General features: G+C 41.4%; 2 protein-coding genes across 2 annotated transcripts in view; one reads left to right on the plus strand and one right to left on the minus strand.

Moving 5' to 3' along the window:
* The window catches only part of TTN (titin), a 273,379-nt gene extending 263,549 nt beyond the window's left edge, over positions 1-9,830 (plus strand). Inside the window, exons 313-318 of the mRNA XM_064287443.1 lie at positions 45-5,659; positions 5,781-5,937; positions 6,828-7,519; positions 7,612-7,765; positions 8,323-8,628; positions 8,764-9,830. Coding sequence (XP_064143513.1) covers positions 45-5,659; positions 5,781-5,937; positions 6,828-7,519; positions 7,612-7,765; positions 8,323-8,628; positions 8,764-9,059 — 7,220 coding nt within the window. The 3' untranslated portion in view covers positions 9,060-9,830. The remainder of the gene's footprint in view (positions 1-44; positions 5,660-5,780; positions 5,938-6,827; positions 7,520-7,611; positions 7,766-8,322; positions 8,629-8,763) is intronic.
* The window catches only part of PLEKHA3 (pleckstrin homology domain containing A3), a 71,835-nt gene that overhangs the window by 6,030 nt on the left and 42,240 nt on the right, over positions 1-23,565 (minus strand). The window contains exon 8 of the transcript XR_010322280.1: positions 21,649-21,819. The gene's annotated coding sequence lies outside the window, so the exon portion shown is untranslated. The remainder of the gene's footprint in view (positions 1-21,648; positions 21,820-23,565) is intronic.

Below are 23,565 nucleotides of genomic sequence, written 5' to 3' on the forward strand. Positions count from 1 at the left end.
GTTGTTTGCTCAACAATATTCTCTCTTCTTTTATTCTGATATAGTTCCAGCTAAGATACACTTGCCTAAAAATCTTGAAGGCATGGGAGCAGTTCATGCTCTCCGAGGTGAGGTGATCAGCATCAAGATCCCTTTCAGTGGCAAACCAGATCCCGTGATCACCTGGCAGAAAGGACAAGATCTCATTGATAATAATGGTCACTACCAAGTTATTGTCACAAGATCCTTCACATCACTTGTTTTCCCCAATGGAGTGGAGAGAAAAGATGCTGGTTTCTATGTGGTCTGTGCGAAAAACAGATTTGGAATTGATCAGAAGACAGTTGAACTGGATGTGGCTGACGTTCCTGACCCACCCAGAGGAGTCAAAGTTAGTGATGTCTCAAGAGATTCTGTCAACTTAACGTGGACTGAGCCAGCTTCTGACGGTGGCAGCAAAATCACCAACTATATTATTGAAAAATGTGCAACTACTGCAGAGAGATGGCTCCGTGTAGGACAGGCTCGAGAAACACGGTATACTGTGATCAACTTATTTGGAAAAACAAGTTACCAATTCCGTGTAATAGCTGAGAATAAATTTGGCCTAAGCAAGCCTTCTGAGCCTTCAGAACCAACCATAACCAAAGAAGATAAGACCAGAGCCATGAACTACGACGAAGAGGTAGATGAAACCCGGGAAGTTTGCATGACTAAAGCATCTCACTCTTCAACCAAGGAGCTCTATGAGAAATATATGATTGCTGAAGATCTCGGACGAGGACAGTTTGGAATTGTTCACCGTTGTGTTGAAACATCCTCAAAGAAGACATTCATGGCCAAATTTGTGAAAGTCAAAGGGACAGATCAAGTTTTGGTAAAGAAGGAAATTTCCATTCTGAACATGGCTAGACACAGAAACATCTTATATCTCCATGAATCATTTGAAAGCATGGAAGAATTAGTTATGATCTTTGAGTTCATATCAGGACTTGACATATTTGAACGCATTAACACGAGTGCTTTTGAACTTACTGAAAGAGAAATTGTTAGTTATGTCCGCCAGGTCTGTGAAGCACTTGAATTCTTACATAGTCATAACATCGGACACTTTGACATTAGACCAGAAAATATCATTTACCAAACAAGAAGAAGCTCCACCGTTAAAATCATAGAATTTGGTCAAGCCCGTCAGCTGAAGCCAGGGGACAACTTTAGGCTTCTGTTCACTGCCCCTGAATACTATGCACCTGAAGTCCACCAACATGATGTCGTCAGCACAGCCACAGACATGTGGTCACTTGGAACCTTGGTATATGTGCTGTTGAGTGGTATCAACCCATTCTTGGCTGAAACTAACCAACAGATAATTGAGAATATCATGAATGCTGAATTCACTTTTGATGAAGAAGCATTCCAAGAGATTAGCCTTGAAGCCATGGATTTTGTTGACCGTCTTTTAGTGAAAGAGAGAAAATCACGCATGACAGCATCTGAGGCACTCCAGCACCCATGGCTGAAGCAGAAGATAGAAAATGTCAGCACTAAAGTTATCAGAACACTAAAACACCGGCGGTACTACCACACCCTGATCAAGAAAGACCTGAACATGGTTGTGTCAGCAGCCCGAATCTCCTGCGGTGGTGCAGTTCGATCTCAGAAAGGAGTCAGTGTTGCTAAAGTTAAAGTTGCTTCCGTTGAAATCGGCCCAGTTTCTGGACAGATAATGCATGCAGTTGGAGAAGAAAGAGGACATGTCAAATATGTATGTAAAATTGAAAATTATGATCAATCTACCCAAGTGACTTGGTACTTTGGTGTCAGACAGCTGGAGAACAATGAGAAATATGAAATCACCTATGAAGATGGACTGGCGACCATGTACATCAAAGACATTTCCAGATTTGATGATGGTACTTACAGATGCAAAGTAGTCAATGACTATGGTGAAGACAGTTCTTATGCAGAGCTATTTGTTAAAGGTGTGAGAGAAGTTTATGACTACTACTGCCGTAGAACCACAAAGAAAATTAAGCGCAGAACAGATACAATGAGACTCCTGGAGAGGCCACCAGAATTTACCCTGCCTCTCTATAACAAGACAGCTTACGTGGGTGAAAATGTCCGGTTTGGAGTAACCATAACTGTCCACCCAGAGCCTCGTGTAACATGGTATAAATCAGGTCAGAAAATCAAACCAGGTGATGATGACAAGAAATACACATTTGAGTCTGACAAGGGTCTTTACCAATTAACCATCCACAGTGTAACTATAGATGATGATGCTGAGTATACTGTTGTGGCAAGGAACAAGTATGGTGAAGACAGCTGTAAAGCAAAGCTGACCATAACCCCACATCTACCTCCATCAGATACAACCTTAAGACCCATGTTCAAACGGCTACTGGCAAATGTAGAATGCCAAGAAGGCCAGAGTGTCTGCTTTGAGATCAGAGTGTCTGGCATCCCCCCCCCAACATTAAAATGGGAGAAAGACGGTCAGCCGCTGTCCCTCGGGCCTAACATTGAAATTATCCATGAAGGCTTGGATTATTATGCTCTGCACATCAGGGATACTTTGCCTGAGGACACAGGTTATTACAGAGTCACTGCCACAAACACAGCTGGATCCACCAGCTGCCAGGCTTACCTACAAGTGGAACGCTTGAGGTACGTCAAGCAGGAATTCAAGAGTACAGAGGAGCGCGAACGACATGTACAAAGACAAATTGACAAGACACTCAGAATGGCTGAAATTCTTTCTGGAACTGAAACTGTGCCACTGACACAGGTAGCCCAAGAGGCTCTAAGAGAAGCTGCCATTCTTTATAAACCAGCTGTAAGCACCAAGACTGTAAAAGGGGAATTTAAACTTCAGCAGGAAGAAAAGAAGGAGGAAAGAAAACTCCGTATGCCTTATGAAGTACCAGAGCCACGCAAGTACAAACAGACAACCATAGAAGAAGACCAACACATTAAGCAGTTCGTGCCTATGTCTGACATGAAATGGTATAAGAAGATACGTGATCAATTTGAAATGCCTGGGAAAATTGACAGAGTGGTACAGAAAAGACCCAAGCGTATCCGCCTCTCAAGGTGGGAACAGTTCTATGTGATGCCTCTTCCACGCATTACAGATCAATACAGACCTAAATGGCGTATTCCCAAGCTGACCCAAGATGATCTTGAAATGGTGAGACCAGCCCGCCGGCGTACGCCTTCTCCTGATTATGACTTTTATTACAGACCTAGGAGACGTTCTCTTGGTGACATGTCAGATGAAGAATTACTCCTTCCCATTGATGACTACTTAGCAATGAAAAGAACAGAGGAAGAGAGGCTGCGTCTTGAAGAAGAGCTTGAATTAGGTTTCTCAGCTTCACCCCCAAGCCGCAGCCCTCCACGTTTTGAGCTTTCTAGCCTCCGTTACTCTTCACCACAAGCTCACGTAAAGGTGGAGGAAACAAGAAAAGACTTCAGATATTCAACCTATCACATTCCAGCAAAGGCTGAAACTAGTACAAGTTACGCGGAACTGCGGGAACGGCACGCCCGGGCCTCGTATAGACAGCCGAAACAACGGCAAAGAATCATGGCTGAGAAAGAGGATGAAGAATTGCTTCGTCCAGTTACAACCACCCAGCGTCTCTCAGAATACAAAAGTGAGCTTGACCACATGTCAAAAGAAGAAAAGTCTAGAAAGAAATCAAGACGACAGAGAGAAGTGACAGAAATAACAGAAATTGAGGAAGAATATGAAATCTCAAAACGTGCTCAAAAAGAATCATCTTCATCAGTATCTAGACTACTGAGACGACGGCGTTCCCTGTCTCCAACTTACATTGAGTTAATGAGGCCAGTTTCCGAACTGATCCGGCCACGTCCACGACCTGCTGAGGAATCTGAAGATGACACAGAAAGAAGGTCCCCTACTCCAGAGAGAACTCGCCCACGTTCTCCCAGTCCTGTGTCTAGTGAGAGATCACTCTCAAGATTTGAGAGGTCTGCAAGATTTGATATCTTTTCCAGGTATGAGTCCATGAAAGCTGCTCTAAAGACTCAGAAGACATCAGAAAGGAAGTACGAAGTTTTGAGTCAGCAGCCTTTTACACTGGACCATGCTCCTCGAATCACATTGAGAATGCGCTCTCACAGGGTGCCATGTGGCCAAAATACATGTTTTATCTTAAATGTTCAGTCTAAGCCAACTGCCGAGGTTAAGTGGTACCACAATGGTGTAGAACTCCAAGAGAGCAGTAAGATTCATTACACCAACACGAGTGGGGTCCTGACTCTGGAAATTCTGGACTGTCATATTGATGACAGTGGAACATACCGTGCTGTGTGCACCAACTACAAAGGTGAAGCTTCTGACTATGCAACCTTGGATGTAACAGGAGGAGATTATACCACCTACGCTTCCCGGCGCAGAGATGAAGATGTCCCCAGATCTGTTTTCCCTGAGCTGACAAAAACAGAGGCATATGCAGTTTCATCATTTAAGAAAACATCCGAGATAGAAGCGTCTTCTTCAGTCAGGGAAGTGAAATCACATATGACAGCAACACGGGAAAGTCTCTCATCATCTGAACACTATGCATCTGCAGAAATGAAAAGTGCAGCATTAGAAGAAAAGTCGCTGGAAGAAAAATCCACACACAGAAAAATTAAGACTACTTTGGCGGCAAGAATTCTAACAAAGCCACGGTCTATAACTGTATATGAAGGTGAGTCTGCCAGATTTTCTTGCGATACGGATGGTGAGCCAGTACCCACTGTTACGTGGCTGCGTGGAGGACAAGTAATAAGTGTTTCTGCCCGTCACCGAGTGACCACCACAAAGTACAAATCGACCTTTGAGATCTCTTCAGTCCAGGCTTCCGATGAGGGCAACTACACTGTGGTGGTGGAAAACAGTGAAGGGAAACAAGAAGCACAGTTTACTTTGACTGTTCACAAGGCCAGGGTCACTGAAAAGGCTGTTACATCACCACCAAGAGTCAAATCCCCAGAGCCTAGAGTGAAATCCCCAGAAGCAGTTAAGTCTCCAAAACGAGTGAAGTCCCCAGAACCAGTGACTTCTCACCCAAAAGCCACATCACCCCCAGAGACAAAACCCATACCAACAGAGAAAGTTCAGCAGCTACCAGTCTCTGCTCCACCAAAGATAACTCAGTCTTTGAAAGCAGAAGCTTCTGAAGATACTGCAAAGCTGACGTGTGCGGTGGACAGTAGTGTACTATGTGCAAAAGAAATCACCTGGTATAAAGATGGCAAGAAGCTGAAGGAAAATGGGCATTTTCAGTTTCATTATTCAGCAGATGGTACCTATGAGCTCAAAATCCATAACCTCACAGAATCCGATTGTGGAGAATATATTTGTGAGATTTCTAGTGAAGGCGGAACTTCCAAAACTAACTTCCAGTTTGTGGGCCAAGCCTTTAAGAGCATCCATGAGAAGTTGTCAAGCAAATCAGAAGCCAAGAAATTAGCTCAGAAACCTGCCGAGTCAACAGAAATCAAGAAAATGGCACCAAAAGCTCCTGAACCAATTTCCTCAAAACCAGTAATTGTTACTGGGCTGCAGGATACAACTGTTTCTTCAGATAGTATTGCTAAATTTTCAGTGAAAGCTACTGGAGAACCCTGGCCAACTGTCGTCTGGACAAAGGATGGAAAGGTAAACAATTCTTAAATTTTATCTTCAGAAAAAAACTCCTTCCCTCATTTCCATCTCCCAAATAAAGTTTAAAATTAAATGACTTTTAAAAAAATCAAATCACTTATATTCTATTACACAGGTTATTACACAAGGAGGTAAATATAAACTCTCCGAAGACAAAGGAAGATTCATTTTAGAAATACAAAAGACTGATATTTCTGACAGTGGGCTTTATAATTGTACAGTAACGAATTCAGCTGGATCTGTGTCTTCTAGCTGCAAATTAACAATAAAAGGTAGGCTGGCTTTTGTTCTTACCAGTAGTGTTCAGAAAACAATATTAAATTTTTAAACACTCCCCCCATTAAATACATACACATAAAAGTATTAAAACTTTCCAAGTTCCAGAATACCTTTTGTACACAAATGTAGAATACACATAAGTGAAGTTAGAGTCTTTCCTATTAGCATAAAAAGCATTTATTAAGTGCCTAATTGTACGTGCAGTTAGCCAAGATTCCATAGAGCCAGCCCTTGCTCCCAGGAATGTCTAAGAATAAAGTCAGATATACACAAAATAGTACTGCTTTCCTAAACCTTCACTCTTTTCAATTGTCCAAGCAGAATGACATTAATGAAAGACTTATATCACTTTTCCCAATTAAAACTAGTTTGCTTTCCTATCAATCTTATAAAATATAAATTTTTGTTAATCTAAATCCATAAACCCACTGCTGTTGAGTTGCTTTCGACTCCTACCCATCCTATACGGCAGAGTAGAACTGCCCCACAGGGTTTCCAAGGAGTGGCTGGTAGATTTCAACTGACGACCTTTTGGTTAGCAGCTTGAGCTCTTCACCACTACGCCAGTCTAAATCCATACCTCTCCTAAATCCTTTGACTATTCTTTTCAAGGCTTTTTTTTTTTTTCTTTCCTTAAGTCATAAGAATTATCTTCAGAATCTGAACCTGAACTTAGTTTAGTTTAAGGAATCATTAAACTGATCTCATAAGTCATGCATGACAATTTTCCAAGATCTGGACTGAGAAAGAATTATTACCCACAATGTATACCTAAGTAGATATTTTTTCTTTCTCTGTAAATTATTCACATGCACAATCTACAAAAGAGTAAGAGGTGGGGCCTCTTTCCATTAAGTTTGCCTTATAGAGGTTTCTTTTTTAGTTGCAAAAGACTCTGAGGCACAGAGAGTGTCTACACAAAAGACCTCTGAAACTACATCTCAGAAGATGGCAGTTGTCCAAGAGGAAATTGCCCAAAAAGCCCTAATTTCTGAAGAAATCAAGATGTCAGACGTGAAATCTCAAGAAAAGTTAGCCCTCAAGGAGGAAGCTTCAAAGGTCCTGATTTCCAAAGAAGTCAAGAAATCAGAAGCAGCCTCCCTGGAAAAATCCTTTGTCCATGAGGAAATCACTAAAACATCACAGATATCAGAAGATATCAAAACCCATGCTGAGATTAAAGCATTTTCTACTCAGATGAGCATTACCGATGGTCAAAAAGTGACTTTAAAAGCCAACATTGCTGGTGCCACTGATGTGAAATGGGTACTGAATGGAATGGAGCTCGCCAACTCTGAGGAATACAGATATGGCGTCTCAGGCAGTGATCAGACCCTTACCATCAAGCAAGCCAGCCACAGAGATGAGGGAATACTGACCTGCATAGGCAAAACCAGTCAAGGCATTATCAAGTGCCAGTTTGATATGACTCTGAGCAAAGAGCTCTCAGATGCTCCAGCCTTCATCACCCAGCCCAGATCTCAAAATGTTAATGAAGGACAAAATGTTCACTTTTCTTGTGAAATCAGTGGTGAGCCATCCCCTGAAATCGAATGGTTTAAAGACAACCTACCAGTAAGTTTAATCATGATTATATTATTGAAGAAAATTTAGAATAGCACATCTACTCCTGGAGACCTAAAGAAACACTTCTTTCTTCTTTTTAGATTTCTGTTTCTTCAAATATCAGTGTAAGTCGCTCCAGAAATGTATATTCTCTTGAAATCCGAAATGCATCAGTCAGAGACAGTGGAAAGTATACAATTAAGGCCAAAAATTTCCGGGGCCAATGTTCAGCGACAGCGTCCTTAACGGTCCTTCGTAAGTATATCTTTGCCATTTTCTTTACTTGGTTAAGGTCTTTGGTTTTTTGGCTTTTTCTTCAGGGCACAACAAACTCTCAGAAATCTGGTTAAGTTACACGTGTAAGAAAAGAAGCACAGGCATCCTGTGTGAATTCATCCTTACAGTCACCATTTCTTTACAGCTAAACAGAGCCTTGGATAAGTTAAATTTCAAAGTAGAATGCTACCAGCACCCTGTAATTACGTCTATTTTCAGAATGCACAATATAGAAATTGTTTCCTATATGATTACTCATTTTTCTCCTGGCGATTCCTAGCACCTGCATGTAATATAACGATAGAAATATAAGGATTCGTTTCTTGGAGACGTTGAGCTCTTGACAAATGTATGTATATATGTATTTGCTTATGCTTCAACAGCAAATTGTCTGGGTTATGTTTCCACGTGTGTGTTTAAGTTTTTTATTTGTTAAGTCATTTAATGACTTAACTTTCTGTCCGTCATGTGATGTCGGATGTCACCAATTAACCAGATGTCACTGATGTTCACTGTGTATCTGCTGTGCTCCACAGCTCTAGTTGAAGAACCTTCCAGAGAGGTAGTACTGAGGACAAGTGGTGACACCAGCTTGCAAGGAAGCTTCTCGTCTCAGTCAGTCCAAATGTCTGCCTCTAAGCAGGAGGCCTCCTTCAGCAGTTTCAGCAGCAGCAGTGCTAGTAGCAGCATGACTGAAATGAAATTTGCAAGCATGTCTGCCCAAAGCATGTCCTCCATGCAAGAGTCCTTTGTAGAAATGAGTTCCAGCAGTTTTATGGGACAATCTAGTATGACACAACTGGAAAGCTCAACTCGTAGAATGCTTAAAGCAGGCGTAAGAGGTGAGCAATAAAATTACCGGTAGGGGTAGAAAAGCCTAGTAGCATGGTGTAGTCTTTAGTACTTACAATTCAGTAGAAAGCAAATCATTCTTTTTTCAGTGATCCTAAAACTTTTTGTTGTTGTTGTTCATAAAGGAATTCCGCCTAAAATTGAAGCTCTTCCCCCTGATATCAGCATTGATGAAGGCAAAGTTCTAACAGTAGCCTGTGCTTTCACCGGTGAACCTACCCCTGAAATAACATGGTCCCGTGGTGGAAGAAAAATTCAAAATCAAGAACAAGGAAGATTCCATATTGAAAACACAGATGACCTGACAACTCTGATCATCATGGACGTACAGAAACAAGATGGTGGACTTTATACCCTGAGCTTAGGGAATGAATTTGGATCTGACTCTGCCACTGTGAATATAAATATTCGATCCATGTAAGAGGGCCTGTGCTCTCATGTTCACATTCATTCTTAACTCTTCACAAACGATTCACATGGACTAATCTTTCTGATCTGTAAATACAAAAAAAGTTTTGCATCAACCTAAATGAGTCAAAGTTCAAAAGTAAGCATTTCAGTCTTTTCGTAATCACTAACCTAAGAATATTATGCATTTGCTAGTGACATGTACATACTGTATATAGCCGGATTAACGGTTATAAAGTTTTGTACCATTTATTTTATGACATTTTACTATGTAACTTTTGAAACAGTTGGTAGGAGAAAGTTTCTTGTGGAACGAATACCCTGCTCAACACTTAATCAATCTTTGTGCCTCAACATAATGTTGAAGTCTAAGTATGCCTCAATGGGTCGAGAAATTCCCCATTGAAGATGTCCTGTCCACCTAAAAGATGATGATGTGCACATCACTCAATATGTGCACCAATACCTATTGAATCAGAAATGTAAGGCATTGGTGATGTTTGCATTTACCCTCCTGTAAGCAACACTTCAACGTCTTACATTCTCTCTGATGATGTCACACTCAAAATTATCATGACTTAATTTTTGCCAGAGCGAAGTGTAACGGCCAACACTTTGTTCGCCCATTTTACACTGATTCTGACATAGAGAGTGCCTGGATAGCTTGGAAAAGTAACATCTCCTGGCCATCCCCTCATTTAACCAAGCTATTCAAGTATTCCTATGCCAGAGCAGTGTCAACCCTTGGAGGTCCCAGGGTGCAGCCAATCGCCTTTGTGTGGTAGCTCTAAATTTAACTTACACCTGAAAAACTGGGGCAATTAAGCAATGAGCCACAGCAAAAAATAAATAACAAGAACAACAACAAAATAAAGCTGTCGTTACAACAACAATATGACTAACTGCCCAAACGTTAATTTGATGTAGTTCTTTTCATGCACAAATAAATTCAATTGTTAGTTGTAATTGCTGGACCTCCTTGAAATAGTTAAGAACAAAATAAAGCAAGCTATCTGCACCTCAAAATGTGTGGTTGGTTGTTTTCTGTGAAATTCTGGGGTGGGGAGGTAGGAGCCTTCAGGCATCACAGAAATTACCGAGGTAAGATAAAGCAACTCAAGTTCAAAATAGTCCACGTTAATAAGCTTTTTTAAGCAAATATTTTAATTACTTTATTGAATGTATTCAGTAATTAACAAAAAACTCTAGATATCGTTCTGATAAATTTCTCCCCAAAGTATACTTCTATACTTATCAAGAAAAATAACTTTTATGGAAGCTGATTTAACTCAATCCATCAAAGATACTGCACATCTACAATTCACAGTATTTGTTTCAGACACCACAGGGAACGACACAAAGATGAGTAAGATGATATAGACCCTGCCCCACAAGGAATGTAGTGAATATGACAACTTCAGGGAGAATGATCAAGTCTGCCACTGAGTCCATATTGAATACTGCAGCTCCAAATTGAGACAGAGCAAATAAACGTCCTCTGAACTAAAGAATTTGTTTTCAGTGGTATAGTTCTAACATGCTTTTTTTAAACTCAACTATACTGGACAATAAAATATCTAGTTCCAAAAATACCTGTAGTTATCCACTCCAATTAACTATAAATCTGTAAAGCTGATTATTTGCTTAAATTGACCACCTAAATGTAAGCACGAATGGCCAAAGCTGAAGCAAATGTATTGTCAATTTTTATTCCTCAGAGGAAAATCTTGGGTCTTCATTTATTTTGTTATCAAGTATTCAAAGGCAGAGGACTGTACTTGAAAGAAAGTACAAAGATGTAGGGGATACAATCTCTGACTTCACACAGCTCACCACATAGTAAGAGGTCTACAACTAGAATACAACATGACTAGTATACTAGATAACTTGTCCTTATGAATGATTCAGACCAAGTGAGTGGAGTGATTCAGACCAAGTGAGTGCCGAAATAAAGAAGAGGAGAAGGAGGATCCCTTTCAGTCAGAATGCTAAAGTGTCACTAGGGATACAGCAATTTGAGAGGTCTTAAAGGATTAGAATGATTTTGATATCTGGCCATGTTAGGAAGGCATTTCAGAGAAGGGCTGTAAAATATAGTTTCTGAGATAAATGATTCATGCTCAGAGGATGGATACACTTTAAGAAGGGGAGTAGTGGGAGATAAAGCTGGAAAGGAAAATCAGGGCTAATTCAATCAAGGCAAACCTTGCACATTTCAATAAAGAGTATGAAATCTATTCAGCTAGCCATGAAGAGATATTGAAGGCTTTTTTGTTTTGTTTCTTTTGGCTTTTTAGCAAGAAGGTCACACAATCATAATGAGACTTTTGGTGAATATGGAGCCAAATTAGAAAATATTAAAATAATGTAACCATGAGGTAAAAACTCTCTAAACTGGGGATGTTAGAATGGAAATGCAAAAGAAGGGAAGGGTTGGATGTGAGAAGCAAAGCTTGAGAGAAAGCTGAGGTTTAGTCTTTTTTTTATGGCCTCTGTGAGTTAAATAAGGAAGGAAAAATGTGTAAAATACAAATAAGTCAACCATTCCAGTGTCTGACCAAGCACTGGGGAGCTGAGAAGAATAAGTAGGGAGGGCAATTCTGGGAAGATGGCAGCATGAGCAGGTCTAAGATCTTGACCCTCCCCACAAGAACACCAATAAAAGCTACTAGGACCCCTGTATTCGGCCTTGTAAGAAATCTGAAATAATGGACAAAGTATGCTAGCAAAGAACTGAAAACTGAATAAAGACAAGGACAAATCATACAGTAGGAAAAGCACTTCTTCCACCATCTCCACCCCTGCCCCTCCTGGCACAGTAGAGGGCCAGCCCCAGTGGTCTGGCAGCCACACTGCACTGTGGTCGGCAGAGATCTCCAATGCACAGGGAAGGACCCCTGAGCTCTGTCTCCAAAACCAAAAGCACACATCTCCTGGGCAAATTATTTAGCATGTCCTCTCCCCTCCTTTCCCAGTGCAGCAGAGAGAAGGCTCCAGCGTTGCGACTGCCACTCTGCAGCACCAGCCAGCGCATGGGTCTCCTGTGCACTGGGAACAGCCCCTGACCTCTGGGTCTAAAGCAAATAGCACACAACTACTTTACTGAGCAGGCTTTTCAGGGTCACTATGCCCCTTCTTTTTCCAGTGTGGAGGACAGACAGTTCAACAGCCCCACTGCCACCCTCATACTACCAGCCAACACAGGTCTTTCCTGTGCACTGGGACGGCCCTGATCTCTGGCTCTGAAACTAACAGCACAGAACTCCTGATGACTATTCAGGGTGACACTGCCCTTTCCCCTTCCTGCATGGCAGATGGTTCTCAGAAGCCACAGCCCTACTCAACCCATGGCTCTTCCGTGCACAGGAAAGGGCCCTGATCTCCGGCTCTAAAACAAATTGGATAGACCTTGCTAGTGGGATGTTCAGGAAGTATATTCTGACTGGTCTGGAGGTGGCCTGAAAGACTGAAACTGCAGTGTGGCCAGATTCTGAGTCTTCACAGAGCAGGGAAGGGAGGGGCAACCAAGGACTGAGAGCTATAGGCACCCTGAGGGTGGTCTATTCAGTGTACTCTTTCCAATCTATCTGGGAGCCACTAAAGGAACTCTTACAGAGCAGGGGAGGGAGCAGTAACCCTGCAGCTTCTTGAGGACAGATTGATTAGTGTGTGTTTTTTGATCTATCTAGATGTTCATCTGTGTATTTTATTGACTATGCAAAGGCATTCAACTGTGTGGATCGTAACAGATTATGCATAACATTGCAAAGAATGGGAATCCCAGTGTACTTTAATTGTGCCCACATGGAACCTGTACATAGACCAAGAGGCAGTTGTTCAAACAGAACAAGGGGATATTGCATGGTTTAAAGTCAGGAAAGGTGGGTGTCAGGGTTTTATCCTTTCACCATACTTATTCAATCTGTATGCTGAGCAAATAATCCAAGAAACTCGACTATATAAAGAAGAACACAGCATCAGGATTGGGGAAAAACTCTTTAAGATGACACAACCTCGCTTGCTGAAGGTGAAGAGGACTTGAAGTATTTACTGATGAAGATCAGATTATAGCCTTCATTATGGATTACACCTCAACATAAAGAAAACAAAGATCCTCACAACTGGACCAATAAGGAACATCATGATAAAAGCCCGAGAAAATAATGAAGTTGTCAAGGATTTTACTTTACTTGACTCCACAATTAATGCCTATGGAAGCAGCAGTCAAGAAATCAAACAATGTATTGCATTGGGCAAATCTGCTGCAAAAGACCTTTTTAAACTGTTCAAAAGTAAAGATGTCACTTTATGAAATAAGGTGCACCTGATCCAAGCCATGGTATTTTCAATCCCCTACCATGCATGCAAAAGCTGGACAATGAATAAGGAAGACTGAAGAACTGATACCTTTGAATTAATGGTGTTGGCAAGACTGCCAGAAGAACAAACAAATCTGTCTTAGAAGAAGTACAGCTAGAGTGCTCCTTGGAAGCGAGGATGGTGAGACTTCATCTCACAGGCTTTGGACATGTTATCATGTCCAAAATCAGTCCCTGGAGAAGAACATCGTACTTGGTAAGGTAGCATGTCAACAAGACAAAGGAAGACCTTCAATGAGATGGACTGACACAGTGACTGCAACAATGGGCTCAAACATGGCAACAATCGTGAGGATGGCACAGGACCAGGCAGTGTTTCCTTCTGTTGTATGTAGGATCGCTATGAATCAGAACCAGCTTGACAGCACCTAAAACAACAGGAACCTCTGAAAAGCCGAAAGCTTGATCTGGCTTGAGCTAGAGATATCATAGGGAGGGTGAAGGAGCCACAATCCAAGTCTGAAGGCAGTGGCCTCCTCAGATTTTCTTGTAGAAATTTGTGCTGTTGAAAGCACCATATATTGGGGTAATTGAGAAAAGCAACATTAAAAAATTCTAATGTTTGGATTCAACAAAAAATAACAACACACACAAAGAAGCTGAAAATAATGGGCCATTCAAGTGAACAAAACAAAGGGAGAGAAATCATATTGATGGAAGCCTGAATAATAAACAGATTTTTTATTAAGGATATAATACAACAATATTAAATAAGCTCAATGAACTAAAGGAAAATACAAAAAACTAAAGAAAATCAGGAAAACAATGCATGAATAAATATTAAAAAAAGAGATAGACACTATAAAAAGAAACCAAACAACAACAAAAGCACAGCAGCAAAAATCAAAACGGATAAATGGAACCTCATCAAAATTAAATACATTTGTTCATCAAAGGCCTTTATCAACAATGTGAAAAGAAAACATACAGACTGGGTAAAAGTTTTCAGGAACCATATAGCCAACAAGGGTCTAAAATCCAAAATATATATATTAAAAAAAATTTCTACAACTCAACAACAAAAAGACAAACAACCCAATCAAAGATAGGAAAAGGATTTAAAGCAACATTTCACCAAAGGGATATTAAATGGCCAACGAAAACCCAATAAGCACATAAAAAGATGTTCAACATCATTAGCCATTAACACCAAACCCACTGCCATTGAGTCAATTCTGACTCATAGTGAACCTGTAGGACAGAGTATAATTGCCGAATAGGTTTCTAAGGCTTTGGAAATCTTTACAGAAGCAGACTGCCACATCTTCCTCCCATGGAATAGCTGGTGGGTTTGAACCACCTACCTTTCAGTAAGCAACTGGGTGCTTAACCTCTGCACCACCATTAGCCATTAGAGCAAGATGCAAATCAAAACCACAATGAAAAATTATTTTTCACTTCACGTCTACTAAATGGCTGTGGTTGAAAAAAAAGAGGTGTTGATGAGGATGCACAGAAATTGGAACACTCATCCATTGCTGGTGGAATTGTAAAATGGTACAACCACTGTGGAAAACAGTTTGGCGGTTCCCCAAAAAGTTAAACATAGAATTATCATATGATCCAGTAATTCCATTCCTAAGTATATACCCTAAAGAACTGAAAGCAGGAACATGCACAGATACTTATATACCAATATTCACTGCAGCACTATTCACAATGGACAAAAAGTGGAAACAGCCTAAATGACCATCAACAGATGAATGAATAAAATGTATACATACATACAATGGAATATTTACTCAGCCATAAAGAGAAATGAAGTCCTGATACATGCTACAACAGGCATGAACCTTGAAAACATCATGCTGAGTGAAATAAGTCAGTAAAAAAGAACAAATATTGTATGATTCCACTTATATGAAACATCTAGAATAGTTAAGTGTATACAGACCCAAATTTATTAGTGGTTACCAAGGGCAAGTGGGAGAAAGGAGGCAAGGGGGACTCAGTGCTTAGGGGACACTGAGCTTCTCTTCAGGGTGATGGGAAAATCTGGAAATGGATAATAGTAATGGTTGAACAACATGACAAGCATAACTAATGTCACTGAACTGTACACATGAAGAATACTGAAATGGCAAAAGATTTGTATATATATATACACATATATAAAATCAAAATTTTTAATGCAAAAAAAAAAAAAGAAATTTGTACAACCACTTTGGAAAATGATTGGGGCTTCCTTAAAAAGCTAGCAATAGAAATATCATATGATCCAGCAATCCCACTCCTAGGAACATGCCCTAGAGAAATAAGAGCTGTCACATGAATAGACAGATGCACACCCATGTTCACTGCAGCACTATTCACAACAGCAAAAGATGGAAACAACCTACGTGCCCATCAAAAGATGAAATGAATGAACTAATTATGGTACATACACACAATGGAATATTATGCAACAATAATGAAAAACGAAACATCTCACAACATGGATGAATCTGGAGGGCATTATGCCAAGTGAAATAAGTCAATCACAAAAGGACAAATATCGTATGAGACCACTATTACAAGAACTCAAGAAAAGGGGGGCAGGGAGGGAAATCACTAACTAGATAGTTGACAAGTATCAGCTTTGGTGAAGGCAAGGACAACAAACACACAATATAGGAAAAGTCAGCACAACTTGACCAAGGCAAAAGCACAGAAGTTTCCTAGACACATCCAAACACCTTGAGGGACCGAGTTGCTGGGCCCGAGGGCTGAGGTCCATAGTCTTGGGGAACATCTAGGTCAATTGGTATAACACACTTCATAAAGAAAATGTTCTATATCCTACTTCGGTGAGTAGCATCTGGGGTCTTAAAAGCTTGTGAGTGACCATCTAAGATATATCTATTGGTCCCATCCCGTCCGGACCAAAGGTGAACGAAGAAAACTAAAGACACAAGGAAAATATTAACCCAAAGGGCTAAAGGACCTTATGAACCAGGGCCTCCACCAGGCTGAGCCCAGAAAAACTAGATGGTGTCCGGCTACTACCACAGACCACTCTAACAGGGATCACGACAGAGAATTCTGGACAGAGCATGTGAAAAATGTAGAACAAAATTCAATTTCACAAAAGAGACCAGACATACTGGTCTGACAGAGGCTGGAGGAACCCCTGAGGTAACGGCCCCTGGACACTCTGCTAACTCTGAACTGAAACTATTCCCGAACCTCACTTTTCAGCCAAAGATTAGACAGGCCTATAAAATATACAATGACACATGTGAGGAACGTGTTTCTTAGTTTAATTAAGTATACAAGACCAAATGGGCAACTCCTGCCCAAAAGCAAGACGAGAAGGCACGAAAGGAGAGGAAAACTGGACAAATGGACACATGGGGAACCTGGAATGGAAAGGGAGAGAGTGCTGTCACATTGTGAGCATTGCAATCAATGTCACAAAATAACATGTGTACAAATTTTTGAATGACAAACTGACTTGAGCTGTGAACTTTCACCTAAACCACAATAAAGATAAGTAAGAAAAACCTTCATCCGTTGCTGGGGGAATGTAAATGGTGCAGCCACTGTGGAAAACCGTTTGGCAGTTTCTCAAAAGTTGAACACAAGAGCATGTAAGGGCCACAGTCAGGGCAACTTCTTAGCCATAACCAAACACCTCGTGGGCTGAAGTTCCTAGGCTCGAAGGCAAAGGACCATAGGCTCAGGGGACATCTACGTCAACAGGCACAACATTGTCCGTAAAGACAAAGTTCTACATCCTACTTTTTTGAGTAGCGTCTGGCACCTAAAAAGCTTGCAAGCGGCCATCTAAGATACAACTATTGGTCTCTTACCATCCAGAGCAAAGGAGAGTGAAAAAAACCAAAGAGTCAAGGGAATGATTAGTCTAGAGGATTAAAGGACCACATGAACCACAGCCTACACGACCCTAAGACCAGAAGAACTAGACGGTGCCTGTCTACCACTACCGACCACTCTGACTGGGGTCACAACAGATGGTCCTGGGCAGAGTGGGAGAAAAACTGTGGAACAAAAAATCAAATTCATAAAAAAAAGACCACACTTAACTGCTCTGACAGAGACTGGAGGAACCCCTGAAGCTATGGCCCTAAGACACCCTTCCGAACTGGAACTGAAACCATTCCTGGAGACCACCTTTCAGCTAATCCATGGACAGTCTCATAAAATAATAACACCCAAGAGGAACATGTTCCCTAGAACAATCAATTATGTGAGATCAAAAGGCCAACATTTGCCCAAAAGCAAAGATGAGAAGGCAGAAAAGAGCAGAAAATCAGGACAAAAGGAAACAAAGAAACTAGGAAAGAAATGGGGAGAATGTTGACACATTGTGGGGAATGAAATCAATGTCATGGAACACTTCATGTACAAACTATCCAATGGGAAACTAACTTGCTCTGTAAACTTTCGGCTAACACACAATAAAATTTTTTTTTATAAAATTGAACACAAAACTACCATATGAACCAGCAATCCCAATCCTAGGTATATACCCAGAAGTGAAGGCAGGAATGCAAACAGAAACCTGTACACCACCAATGCTCACTGCAGCACTTTTCACAATAGCCAAAAGGTGGAAACAACCAAAATGTCCATCTACAGAGGAATGAATAAACAAAATGTAGTATATATACATAACGGAACACAACTGAGCCATGAAGAGAAATGAAGTTCTGATACATGCTGCAACACGGATGAACCCTGAAGACATCACGCTGAGCACAGTCAGTCGCAAAAGGACAGATATTATATGATCTCACTTATATGAAACAAGCAAATGTCTAGAAACCAAAGATTATTGGTTGTTACCGGGGTGAGTGGGAGGGGGTAAGGGGGGGGTTTGTGTAGGGAGCACCGAGTTGTGTAGGGAGCACCGAGTTTACATTAATGGTGGTGGAATGATTTGGAAAAGTAGTGAGAATAGCTGCACAACTTGAGAATGTAATCAATGTCACTGAATTGCACATGTGGAAATTATTGGGATGGCATGTGTTTTGTTATACATTTTCACCACAATAAATTTTTTTTAAAGAAAAAAAAAGATACATAAATGGCCAATAATCACATGAAAAAATGTTCAATATCATTTGCCATTGTTATTGTTGTGTGCCATCGAGTAGATTCTGACTTCTATTGACCCTATAGGACAGAGTAGAGCTTCCCTACAGGGTTTCCTAGGCTATAATCTTTAAGGGAGCACATCAATAGGTTTTTTTCTCCCATAGAGCGGCTGGTGGGTTCAAACTGATGACCCTCGGTTAGCAGCTGAGCACTTAATCACTTTGCTACCAGGGCTCCTTCTCACTAGCCATTCCAAACCAAAACTCACTGCCGTCGAGTTAATCCTGATTCATAGTGACCCTACAGGACAGAGTAGAACTACCCCATAGGGTTTCCAAGGTGGTAAATTTGTATTGAAACAGACTGCCATATCTTTTCCACACAGAGTGGGCTGGTGGGTTCAAACCACTGACCTTTCAGTTAGCAGTTGAGTGCTTAACCACTGTGCCACCAGGACTCCTCCACTAGCCATTATGGAGCAGCAAATCTAAACCACAATGAGACATCACTACAGCCTCATTAAGATGGCTAGGAATCCCTGGGTGATGCAAACAGTTAAGCATGCAGCTACTAACTGAAAGGTTCAAATCCACCCAGAGGCACCTCAGAAGAAAGGCCTGGCAATCTACTTCCAAAAGATCACAGCCATTGAAAATCCTATGGTGTGCAGTTCTACTCTCAAACACTTAGGGTCACCATGAGTCAGAATCAACTTGATGGCAACTGGTTGGTTGGTTAGGGTGGTTAAGATTAAAAAAAAAAAAATTAAAATAACAAATGTGGGCAAAGATGTGGAGAAACTGGAACCCTCATCCATTGCTGGTGGGAATACAAAATGGTACATCCACTGTGGGAAACATTTTGGTGGTTCCTCAAAAAGTTAAACATAGAACTACCAAAAGGACCCAGTAATACCACTCCTAGGTATATACCCAAGATTCTTGAAAGCAATGACACAGACACATGTACACCAATGTTCACTGCAGCACTATTCACAATAGCCAAAAAAATGGAAAAAACCCAAATGGGTTTTTAATAAATTAATGGAAATAAAATGTACATACATACAATATTTTTCAACCAGAAAGAGAAATGAAGTCCTGATACATGCCACAACATGGATGAATCTTGAAAACATTATGCTAAGTAAGCAATCACAAAAGAACAAATACTCTATGATCTCACTCATACGAAATACCTAGACTAGGCAAATACATACAGACCAGCATTTATTAGTGGTTACCCGGGGCAAGAGGGAGGGAGAAAGAGGGAAGCATTATTTAGGAAGCCCTGAGTTTCTGTTTACAGTGATGGAAAATTTGGCAGCGGATATTGGTGATAGTTGCACAATATGATTAATTAGTGCCACGAAATTGTGCACGTGAAAAATCTGGCAAGTGTTGTTTCATATATATCTTAACAACAATTTAAAAAAATGTTAAACATAGAATAAGAACACAGAGACTTGTACACTGATGTTCATTGCAGCACTATTCACCATAGCCAAACGGTGGAAACAACCTAAATGTCCATCAACAGATGATGGATAAACAAAATGTGGTTCATCCCTGCAATGAATGGAGTATTACTCAACCATAAAGAGAAATGAAGTCCCAATACATGCTGCAATGTGGGTGAACCTAGAAGACACCATGCTGAGTGAAATAATTCAGGCACAAAACAACAAATACTAGTATGATCCCACTTACATAGAATATCTAGAATAGACAAGTTTATATACACCTAAGCATATTAGTGGTCACCAGGGGCCAGTGGGACAGAGGAGAAAAGGGAGACTCACTGCTTAGAGAACACTAAGTTTTGTTAAAGGTGACAAAAAAATTTGGAAACAGATTGACAGTGATGATGGCACAAAATGATGAACACAACTAATGTCACTGAATTGTACATGTCAAAATGGCAAATGTCTTCTTACATATATATTTATCACAATAAAAAAAAATGGGCAAAGGACTTAAATAGACATTTCACCAAAGAAGAAATACAAATACCCAACAAGCACTTGAAAAGATGCTCAACATCATTAGCCATTAGGGAAATGCAAATCAAAAGCACAATGAGGTATCACTTCACTCCCACTAAAATGACTACGATCAAAAAAAAAAAAATGGAAAACACCCGGTATTGGCAAGGGTATGGAGAAATTGCAACCCTCACCCATTGCAGGTGGGAATGCAAAATTGTTAGCTGCTGTGGAAAACAATGTGGAGGTTCCTCACAAAGTTAAACATAGAATTACCATACAATCCAGTAATTCCTCTCCTAGGCGTATACCTAAAGGAACTGACAGCAGGAACACAGATAGGTATACAGCAGTGTTCGTTGCAGTACTATTGATAATAGCCAAAAGGCGCAAATAGCCTAATTCTTCACCAACAGATAACTGCATAAACAAAATGTGGTACATACATACGATGGAGTATTACTCTGACAGAGATGAAGTCCTGACACACGCTACTACATGGATAAGCCTTGAAAACATTATGCTGAGTGAAATCAGTCAGTCACAAAGGAACAAATATTGTCATAGATCCCACTCATATGAAATATCCAGCATAGGCAAATGCATGCAGACCAAGGTCAGCTGTTCAAACCCACCAGCGCTCTGTTGGAGAAAGATGGGGCAGTCACCTTCCGTAAGATTTACACCCTTAGAAAACTATTAGGCAGTTTTACTCTGTGCTATAGGGTCGCTACGAGTCAGAATCTATTCGATGTCAGTGGGTTTGGTTTTTGGAACAATCAAGGAGCCCTGGTGGCGCGATGGTTAAGAGCTCAGCTGCTAACCAAAAGGACAGTGAGTGGGACCCATCAGCCACTCCTCCTTGGGAGAAAACACCTGGCGATCAGCTCCCGTAAAGACTACAGCCTTGGGAACCCTACAGAACAGTTCTGCTCTGTCTTGTAAGTTCGCTATGAGTCGGAATTGACTAGAGGGCACACAACAACAGCCTATCAATGATTGCCGGCTGTGAGCCTGGGGGGTGGGGGAGGAATCCCAGGCGAGGATGGGCACCTGTTGGCCAGGGCAATTCACTGCAGACAAAGGCAGCTCAACAGCCAACACACAAGTAACTGGGGAATGGGTGCCCACGCCCTGGGGGATCTGGGCGGTACCAACATCCACTACACCATTGTACGACTTTAAATGGCTATTCTTACCTTAAAATGAGAGGCAGAGCTTACTGGATGATGCTGAGGATGATTCCCAGCTCGCCAATTGTCTAACGAGCCCAGTCCGAGCCTACAGGCCGAGTAGATGGGAATTCTAAAGCCGAAGACAGGGCTTTGCACTTCTGGTATTGCAGCTCCCAGGTCCTGAGATCATTGGGCCTGGGAGACAAGGGAGGAACAATCTGTCTGGCAAAGCAGATTGACTCGACTTTCCTTTATGCCTTAAAGAAAAGTCCAGCCCTTCTGTAAGCAGCATGAGTAGCCTCGTGGGCGCCTGAGATGATTGCATATGGAGGCTCCTGGGAAGTCAGTCAGAAGACACTCCCGCTAGAACGCCAAGAATCCCTTCTTGGGTTTACCCAACCAGCCTCTCTCCTCTAGCTCTTCCAAGAACAAGTGCTCCCAGCTCGGAGGGGGTGGGGAGAGCATTCCTGCTTCTTACCGCCCACCTTCAGCAACCTAGCACTAGAAACTGATACCGTTTGGATACTGTTCTAGACCGACAGGCTCTTCTCTCTCCACGTCAACAGCGGGCAACAGAGAGCAGCAAGCCAGCGCTTGCTCCCTGGTTTTTACTCATCCAATCCACAAAATCTGTGAGCTATCTTCACTGTCATCCTGCAAGTGGCCTCTATCCTTTTTGCGAAGTCATTTCTATTTTATAAACCCCCACACCCAGGCTAGATGATACCCAGTGGCTAGATGAAAAGCAGCATAATATAGGAATTGAACAATTGTTAGTTGCCAGAGTCGATTCGGGATTAAGCCTAAGTAAGGTGGTGCAGTGGTTAAGTGCTGGGCTGCTAACCGAAAGGTCGGCAGTTCAAATCCATCAGCCTCTGAGTGCAGATGTGGCAGTCAGCTTCCGTAGATTTACAACCTTGGAGTCACTGAGTCAGAATGACTGAAGGCAGTGGGTTTCGTTTGTTTTTGCTTTTTTGCTTGTTTTGTTTTAATCAAAACTAAGACAGCTGAGCTCAAATCTAGGTTCTGTTATTTACTAGCGTGTGTAACTTCGGGCAGGTATTCTACTTTTCCATCTTTTGATGTTCTCATCCATAAAACCGGAATAACAAAAGCACTAACCCCACATGGGAAAACAGCCTGACACAGCGCTCAGTATATAGCAGTTATTATATTAGAGTGCCTGGGTTGTGCAAGAGGTTCACACAGAGGCTCAGGCCCACCCAGAAGCGCCTCAGAAGAAAGGCCTGGTGAACTCCTGAAAAACCAGCCACTGAATACCCTGTGGAGCACAGTTCTACTCTAATACACACGGAATCGTCATGAGTCAGAATGGACTCAACCGCAACTGGTTTCATGGTGGCGCAGCGCTTAAGACCTTGCCTGCTAACCACAAGGTCAGCAGTTCGAATCCACGAGCCCCTCCTTGCAAACCCTGTGGGGCAGTTCAACTCTGTCCTGTAGGGTCACTATGAGTTGGAATCAACGGGATGGCCACTGGTTTATTATTACTATATTAGGAATCTCAATAAATAACATCTTTAGTTCTCCATCACAGTTAGGGACCAGAGAAACGGCATTTCAGAGTTTTTAGAGGGGCCTCAGCACAGTTCTCATGTTCACTAGACAGGATAAGCATCAGACAACACATCTTTATAGAAAGTCTCTTAATGGAATTTCTCAAAAGGTGGTTTATTATCACTATCCAATAGTAGCTGGTTATGTAGCTGAACCATGTAGCGGTAAGAAGCAAGGGTAACCAGAAATAGCCAATAAAATAACAGCTTAAATTGAGTCTCCATGGTGACTAGTTTAAGAATAACATCACATGACTGTGCTCCAGGAAGAGGAAGTACTTGTAATCTTGTTTACTTTGCCCCAAAGGTAATTTTGGAAAATGCAGGCAGAGAAAGTCATTTCCTGGTAATAGAAAATAATGTC

This window comes from Loxodonta africana, chromosome 6, assembly GCF_030014295.1.
Source record: "Loxodonta africana isolate mLoxAfr1 chromosome 6, mLoxAfr1.hap2, whole genome shotgun sequence".
NCBI lineage: Eukaryota > Metazoa > Chordata > Mammalia > Proboscidea > Elephantidae > Loxodonta > Loxodonta africana.